Below are 8,412 nucleotides of genomic sequence, written 5' to 3'. Positions count from 1 at the left end.
TTCTCGAAACGCCAGTGGCTATCGAGGATCAGCTCTAGATACCTGATCTGGGGCTTCACCTCGATGTCAGCCCCACCCACCCGAATCAGAGGGGGTGGCGGATCCTGCCGAGGTGTATGAAACGCAATCACCTCGGTCTTATGGACCGCCACCGTCATCCCCATCCCCCTGATCCGGTCGACGACGCGTTGCGACCCCTCCTCCGCGCGACGCATGGCCCTCCCCCAGTGCGCCCCGACGGCCAGCACCAGTGTGTCATCCGCATAACACACCGTGCTGACGCCGTCGGGGAGTGGGAATCCCCTCCTGGTCATTTCCGCAATTATTACCTTAAAGGGCACCGAATTAAAGGCTTTTTTCACGTCAAAGGTAAGTAAAACACAGTACTTTCGTTTCTTTTTAGCTTCTTCCGCCATCTTATGGACCTCAGTAAGTGCCTGCAGGGTGCTGCATCCCTTGCGGAACCCAAATTGTCTGCAGCACAACCCTGTAGGGCCTAGGGCCTAGGGCCTCTTGAATACGCCCTCTCAACACGCATTCAGAGAGCTTTGCCCAGTGACTAATCAGGCATAACGGCCTGTATGCCGAGGCCAGGTTCGGGTCCCTGCCCTCCTTATGGAGCAATACCAACCTTTGTTCCTTCCATCTTCCTGGAATCTTCCCCTGTTGGATGCACCCGTCAAGTATGCTTTTGACTAGCCTTATCCTGTTTTCCACCACTACCCTAACCGTCACCCCCGGGATAAGGTCACGGCCGGGTGCCTTATGGAACTTTACGTTCTTAGCAGCAACCCGGATCTCCTCCTCTGACACCATCCTCATGCCAGCCCTTAGCATCCATGCTAAGTTAATCCCTCGTGTCCTAGGGCCACCCCCCGCAGGGAACAGTTCTTCCAGGATTTGGTGGATCTTCTCCTCGGTCAGTTCAGGAGGGGTCTTCCTGGGCCTGACAGCCTTCATGACTGCTTTATATGGGCATCCCCATACGTTGCCCTCCACAGCTCCGCAAAGCTCCCGCCATGCCCTAATTTTGCTCCTAACTATCTCCTTATTGAGCAGTTTCCTATGTTCCTTGTAAGCTGCTGCGGGCTCTGGTGTATCGGGACGCCCCCTCCTCGCAGCCCGTTGGTACCTTCTCCTACACTTGTTGGTACGTGCCCTTAGTTCCGCGATCTCCCTCGTCCACCATATTTTGGTGGCCCTATAGAAGGGAGCTGCCCTTCTAGGCTCCATACTGGCATCGCAGGCAGTAACTAGGGCGTCAAGGGCCCTTTCGATAGTCCTAAGATCCATCGGTCGCGTGATGTCCAATTCCGTTGTTTTGTCATCCAACACTTGCAACATCCGAGGGGCATCCAGTGTGCCCACCCTCCACCCACCAGGGTCTGCAGGTTGTACCCGGCAGCGGCCCGCGAACACGTGCAGTAGGTACAGGTGATCGGACGCCGTGTATTTTGCAAGAACATCACTGGAGGTAAGTATTTCTAGCTTTTCTTTGTTACAGGCCATCACATCTATTTTGGACGTCCTTCCAGCCTTCTCGTAGGTGTACTCTTCTCGTGTGTCCGCGACCTCCAGACCCATCCTGGCCAGCACCTCCATTAAAATTCCTCCCTTCACGTCCAATGTCCTTGACCCCCAGGCCGGAGATTTCGCATTGAAATCACCCGCCAGCACGAGGTCCCTCTTCCAGTTCCCCCTACTCTCCTCAAGCTCCCCTAGCACCTCCGCAAACTCGTCACCGCTGAGGCGAGGTCGGTAGTAGCAACTAGCCACCGTCACCGCTTCTACCTCAACAGCGACGTATGCGTTCCCTTTGTCCATCTTGTCTTCCTTGCACCTTCTTCCGTTGAACCCTGTGTCCCATATCGCCGCCCTTCCTGAGATATCCGCTACCCAGTCGGCCCTTACTAGGTAGGGTTCTGCGATGGCGACGAGATCAACTCGCAGTTCCTCCGCTGCCCTCAGAAGCAGGTCTTGGGCCAACCTGCAATGGTTTAAGTTGATTTGCAGGATCCGCAAGAAGGTAAGTATCAACCACTGCAGGCTGCCCTATTCCTCCTTAGGGCTTCCTGAAATTGCGGGCAGCTAACTGCCCCTGCCACATGCCGGGTCCTATCTGCTGGCATCCCCTTTTCTCTGCACAATACACAGCTAGGATCCTTTGTGCAGTCCCGCATTTCGTGCCCCTCCTCACCACATTTCCTACATCTTCCGATATCCTTCCTTCCGCACCCATAGCTTATATGTCCAAAAGCGTGGCACCTGAAACACCTCAGGACCCTTGGTACTATGCTAATCCTTACCACCGTATAGCCGATTTTAACCTTCCTGTTGTCCACCTTGGCGGCGAGTGCCGTGGGCAACTCCAACACGGCAATCTGAGTCCCCAGGTAGGTATATCGGAGTGTCTTGACCCTTACTCCGGCCTTCTCCTCAATCCCGAAGGCACTACAAAATCCCTCCAACACTTCGGTGGCTTCACAGATCGGATCCAAGTCCCTAATCTCCACTTCTGTCCTCGGGACCATCGCCCTCACCGAGTACTCCTCCCCTAGGTTCCCCAGAATCACGTCCTTACTTCTTGCCGCCGACCCAGCCTTCGTAAACTCTACTATTAACTCCCCCTTTCTCGATTTCCTCACTACTTTAATATTTTCCAAACACGTTTTGGCCTTCCCCGCTATTTCCTTGAAGACTTCGGCGTACGTCTTCGCCCCCGCAGTCACACAGATTGCCTCCGTCCTTGGTCCCGTGATCCTCGGTGTATCCGCTTTCCCTCCGGGCCTCTTCCTTGCCCCCGTCTCTGTTGTCGGCTTGGTCCAATCTCCTCCTTGGACCAGTGCCTCCTTCCGTGCCACCCCCACTCCTGTGCTTCCTATCCTCGTCCTCCCCCTCCTCGTTACAGAGACCCACTCGCCCTCATTGCCAGTGGAAGCCCCTTCATTCCTCCCCGGTGCCTCCTTGACCTTGGCTGTTCCTTCTTGTTCCCTTCCATCTTCCCTGGGACCGTTGTCCCCCCTTTCTCCTTCCCTGAGCCCCTCCTTTTCCATTCCCTTCCGTCTAACTCTTCTTTCCGCATCATGCATGTCCCTGTCCACCGGAGGTGACCGTATTTTCCGCTTGCTGGGTGCCGGTGTACCCGTATCCCCCCTGGGTCCCGCACCCAGCATTCCTCTCAACTCCTGGATCTCCCTGTCCCTGTCTCGCTCTCTCTCCATTATTTTCTCCATTTCCTCCCTATTTTCCCTTTCTCTCTTCTTATCTTCCTCCATCCTAGATTCAAGTTCCTTTTCCCTTTCCCCCTCTCTCCTCTTCATTTCTATCATTTCCTTTTCCCGTTCCTTCTCTCTCTTCTTCATCCCCTCAAGTTCCTTTTCCCTATCTTCCTCTCTTTTCTTAATCTCGCCTATTTCCTTTTCCCTTTCTATCTCTCTTCGTCTCATCCTTTCTAGTTCCTCTCTCATCTCCGTTATCTCCTATCTCATCCTATTCTTCCTGTTAGTGTACTCCTGTAGGTATGTTTCCAGGTACTTCAGTTCCAGGTAAGTATCTAGGATTGCCTGTTGCATCTCGGGTCTGATGTTCTCTCCCATTGCCATGTACTTACCGACCCTTTTAACCCCTGCGTATACTTTGGACACTGTTCTTTTAATTTTCTTCCCTCCAGAATCCTCCCTGTAATCCTCCACTTCCGACTCCCCCTCGGTTTCCGTGTCATATGCAAGTCCCCAGATTAGTTTAGACGTCGCCGTCATCTGTATAGGGTGGCCCGTTCCAGTACTTTTGCGTGCCGGTGACCTCGTCACCCTACTACGAACTACAAAGGGATCCATTACCTCCACACTTTTACGCCTCCTACTCTGTGGCGTGACGAATATATCCCGCTCTTCCACAGAGTCACTACCTTCACTACCACTTGTATCTCCGCTCTTATCCTTTTTCCTTTCCGTGTCTAGAGTACGTCGCCTGTCATTCCCTTTCTCTATCCATGTATCCTCCGGTAGCTTCCTTCCGCGCCCTGACCCGGTATCCGCCAGGGACGCTAGACAGTCGTCGGTTGACGACCCGGTGTGGCCTGCCCGCGCACCAACACTCGAGCCGGGACCTGGGGCTCCGAGCACCCCTGGTCCAGTAACTTTGTCCTTTCTATTGTCCATGTCCATGTTGGTTCAGTTTGGCCACCTAGCCCACTGGGTCGGCCAGGCCCAGTGGTGTGTATGTCTATGTGTATCTGCGTAGGTAAGTATACTGTATGTGTCCGAGGTAAATATGGAGTGTAGTGTACTCGTGTGGCTGAGTGTATGTGCCTGTATGAGCGTGCGTATATGTGTGTGTGTGTGTAGTGTAGTGTTGGCTACTTTTGTCTGACCCTTCACCCCGAACCTGACCGGCATAGTAGAACTTGCCAGGGGTCATTGACAAACGCCGGCATAGCTCCAGAGATCATCAGGGCACACAAGCCCCCCCACCACGCCAAGGTAGCAGCCTTGGAAGGGTGCCCACTAGCATACTACTTCCTTACTAGATCCCTGTTCGCTTAATTGCTCACTACCCGGTTACTAGATTTCTGTTTCCTTATAAGCTCCCTGCACGCTTACAAGCTAACTGCTATCATACTAGCGTGTTCCTTGCATTCTAGCTTAGTGCTTGCCTACTAGCTTGCTGCTTGCTTTCCAGCCTACTGCTTGCTTCCTAGCTTGGTGCTTGCCCACAAGCATACTGGTTACTTACTAGCTTACTGCATGCTTTCCAGCATAATGCTTGCATACTAGCATGCTGCGTGCTTACTAGTATGCTGCTTCCTTACTAGCATGCTGCATCCTTACTAGCTTCCTGCTCGCTTACTGGCTAATCGATTGCTTACTAGCTTGCTGCTTGCTTACTACCTTACTCAATTCTTACAAGCTAACTCCATTAATACTAGCCTGCTCCTCGCTTTCAAGCTTCGTGCTTCCCTACTTGATTGCTGCCTGCTATCCAGTTTACTGCTTGCTTTCTAGATTACAGCTCGCTTACAAGTATACTGCTATCGAACTAACTAACTGCTCACGTACTAGCTTGCTGCTTGCTGTCTAGCTTACTGCTTGCTTACTAGCTCACTACTTTGTTACTGCCTTACTGCTTGCTTAATAGCTTACTGCATGCTTTCTAGCTTACTGCTTGTTTACTAGCATTCTGCTTCCTTACTAGTTTCCTGCTCGCTTACTAGCTTACTGCTAGCTTACTCGCTTACTGCTTCCTTACAAGCATACGGATTACTTACTACCTCAATGCTAGCTTACAAGCATACAGGTTACCTACTACCTTACTGCTTTCTTACTAGCATACTGCTTCCTTACTAGATTCCTGCTCGCTTACTCGCCCACTGCGTGGTTACTACCTTAGTGCTTGCTTACCTGCTTACTGCTTGCTTACAACCTTACTGGTTACTTACTAGCTTACTGCATGCTTTCCAGCATAATGCTTACTTACTAGCTTGCTGCTTGGTTCTAGCATACTGCGTGCATACTAGCTTACTGCTTGCTTACAAGTATACTGCTTTCGAACTAACTCACTGCTCTCTTACTAGCTCGCTGCTTGCTTACTCGCTAACTACTTTCTTACTTGCCTGCTCCTTGCTTTCTAGCTTACTGCTTGCTGACTGGCTTGCTGCTTGCATACTAGCTTGTTGCTTGCTTAATATCTGACTGCTTTCTTACTTGCCTGCTGTTTCCTTTCTAGCTTTCTGCTTTCTTACTAGCTTGCCACATGCTTTCAAGCATACTGCTTGCTTACTAGCATACTGCTTCCTTACTAGTTAACTGCAACCCGACTAACCCGCTGATGGCTTAGAGGCTCACTGCTTGCTACTATCTTACCGCTTGCATACTAGCTCACTGCCTGTTTACTAGCCTACTGCTTGCATACTGGCTAATTGCCTTAATACATGCCTGCTGCTAGTTTACTAGCTTACTTGTTGCTTACTAGCATACTGCTAACCTAATTGCATACTGCTTTCTTACTAGCTTGCTGCTTGCTTCCAGCGAACTGCTTGCTTACTAGCTTACCTCCTCCTTACTAACTTACAGTTTCCTTACTAGCCGCATGCTTCCTTACTAGCATCCTGCTTGCTTACTATCTCACTGCTTTGTTGGTAATTTACTTCCTTACATATTTACTGCTTGCTTACTAGCTTACTGCTTGCTTTCTAGCTTAGTGCTTGCTTACTAGCTCACTGCTTGCTTACTAGCTTACTACTTGCGTACTAGCTAACTGCTTCCTTACTAGCTTTTTCCTCGCTTAACAGCTCACTGCTTGCATACTAGCTTACTGCTTGCTTTCTAGCATACTGCTTGCTTACTAGCATACTGCTCTCTTACTAGTTAACTGCTTACTTAGTAGCCTGCTGCTTGCTTACTAGCTTACTGTTTGCTTACTAGCATACAGCTTTCTTACTAGCTAATTGCGTCCTTACTTGCCTGCTGCTTGCTTTGTATCTTACTTGTTCCTTAATAGCTTACTGCTTGCTTACTAGCATACTGCTTCCTTACTAGCATACTGCTTCCTTACTAGATTCCTGCTCGATTACTATCTCACTACTTGCTTACTAGATCACTGCTCGCATACTAGCTAACTGCTAGCTTAGAGGCTTACGACTTCCTTACTAGCTTCCTCCTCGCTTACTAGCTCACTGCTTGCTCACTAGTTTACGGGTTGCTTACTAGCTTGCTGCTTGCTTACTATCTTACTGCTTGCTTTCGGGCTTACTGCTTGCTTACTAGTATGCTGCTTCCTTACTAGCTTCCTGCTCGCTTACAAGCATACTGCTAGGTTACTCGCTTACAGCTTGCTTACTAGCTTTCTGCTTGCTTACTAGCTTACTTCTTGCATACAAGCTAACTGCTTTCTTACTAGTCTGCTGCTTGCTTACTAGTATGCTGCTTCCTTACTAGCTTCCCTCTCGCTTACAAGCATACTGCTAGGTTACTCGCTTACAGCTTGCTTACTAGCATACTGCTTTCTTACTAGCTAATTGCATCCATAATTGCTTCTTACTTGCTTACTAGCTTCCCTGTTGCTTACTAGCATACTGCTTCCCTTCTAGTCTGCTGAGTGCTTACATGATCACTGCTTGCTCACTAGATTACTGCTTGCTTACTAGCATAGTGCGAGATTACTCGCTTACTGCTTGCTTACTAGCTTGCTGCTTGCGTCCTAGCTTACTTCTTCTTTACTTGCGTACTGCTTCCTTTCTAGCTTCGTCCTTGCTTAACAGCTCACTGCTTGCTTACTAGCTTACTGCTAGCATACTCGCCTACTGCTTGCTTACTAGCTTACTGCTTGCTTACTAGCTGACTGCTTTCTTACCACCTAACTGCTTGCCTACTAGCTTACTGCTTGCATGCTAGCATACTGCTTCCTTACTAGCTTTCTCCTCGCTTACAAGGTCACTGCGTGCTTACTAGCTTACTGCTAGTATATTCGCCTACTGCTTGCTTACTAGGTTGCTGCTTGCTTCCTAGCTTACTGCGTGCTTGCTAGCAGACTGCTTGCATACTAGGTTCCTGCATGCATACTAGCAAACTGCTTGCTTACTGGATTATGGCTTGCTTACTAGCTTACTGCTAGCTTACTCGCATACAGCTGGCTTACTAGTCAGCTGCTTGCTATCTAGCTTACTGCTTTGATAGTAGCATAATGCTTTGTTACTAGCTTACTGCTTGCTTAATAGCTAACTGCTTTGTTACTAGCCTGCTGCTTGCTTTCTAGCATACTGTTAGAGACCTAAGTTATCGGCCGCTATGACCTATCAAAATAAAGACCGGAAGAGGTCTATCCATCGTTTCCCCCGTCAGAGGAGAGCTCTCCCTCTCCTCTGCGCGGGGACCGCGAGTTGAGTGCTATCTTAACTGGCATAGTGAGAGAGAGTGTTTTTCGCCGCGGAAATTAATATAAGAACTAACTGCACTAAACACTACTGTGATTAATTGCTTAGTCTAACATAAATACCTGTTATTCGTACTGTGTTTTAATTTTTAACCAAGACCTGCAAACTTCAACATTGGTCCTTCGAGCCGGATATTTTCGCCACAAGAATCGAGATAAACACTCGTTGTAACCTTATACATCTAACGAGTCGTTATACATATCTGTTGTGCCGCAAGGAAACCAAATCATGGAGAAGTACGTTAAGAAACAGCTCGATCTATTCAAACGTATTCGTTCTACAGTTGAGAATATGCGAAAAATGGGTGCGGCCAAACTAACTAAAGATGTTATTACATCGCGTTTGGAGCTCATAGAAAAGAACTGGGCCACGTTTCTCGAAGCACACGATCAGCTCATCGATGTTTTTTCGCAGACCGAACCCGATAATCAGTATTTTAAATTAGACTACATCGGCCAGTGCGAGGAGCCGTACGTTCAACA

General features: G+C 49.2%; 1 protein-coding gene across 1 annotated transcript; it reads right to left on the bottom strand.

The window, feature by feature from the left end:
• Window positions 1-426: 426 nt before the first annotated feature.
• LOC143350236 (uncharacterized) lies at window positions 427-3,467 on the bottom strand. The gene is made up of 2 exons (XM_076782188.1): window positions 2,110-3,467; window positions 427-1,987 (listed from the first exon to the last, which is right to left on the bottom strand). The coding sequence occupies exons 1-2, from the start codon at window positions 3,465-3,467 to the stop codon at window positions 427-429; spliced, it is 2,919 nt and encodes a 972-aa protein (XP_076638303.1).
• Between the last annotated feature and the right edge of the window lie 4,945 nt (window positions 3,468-8,412).

The sequence above is a fragment of the Colletes latitarsis genome, chromosome 14, assembly GCF_051014445.1.
Source record: "Colletes latitarsis isolate SP2378_abdomen chromosome 14, iyColLati1, whole genome shotgun sequence".
Classification (NCBI taxonomy): domain Eukaryota; kingdom Metazoa; phylum Arthropoda; class Insecta; order Hymenoptera; family Colletidae; genus Colletes; species Colletes latitarsis.
This window is presented reverse-complemented; position numbering and strand designations above follow the sequence as displayed.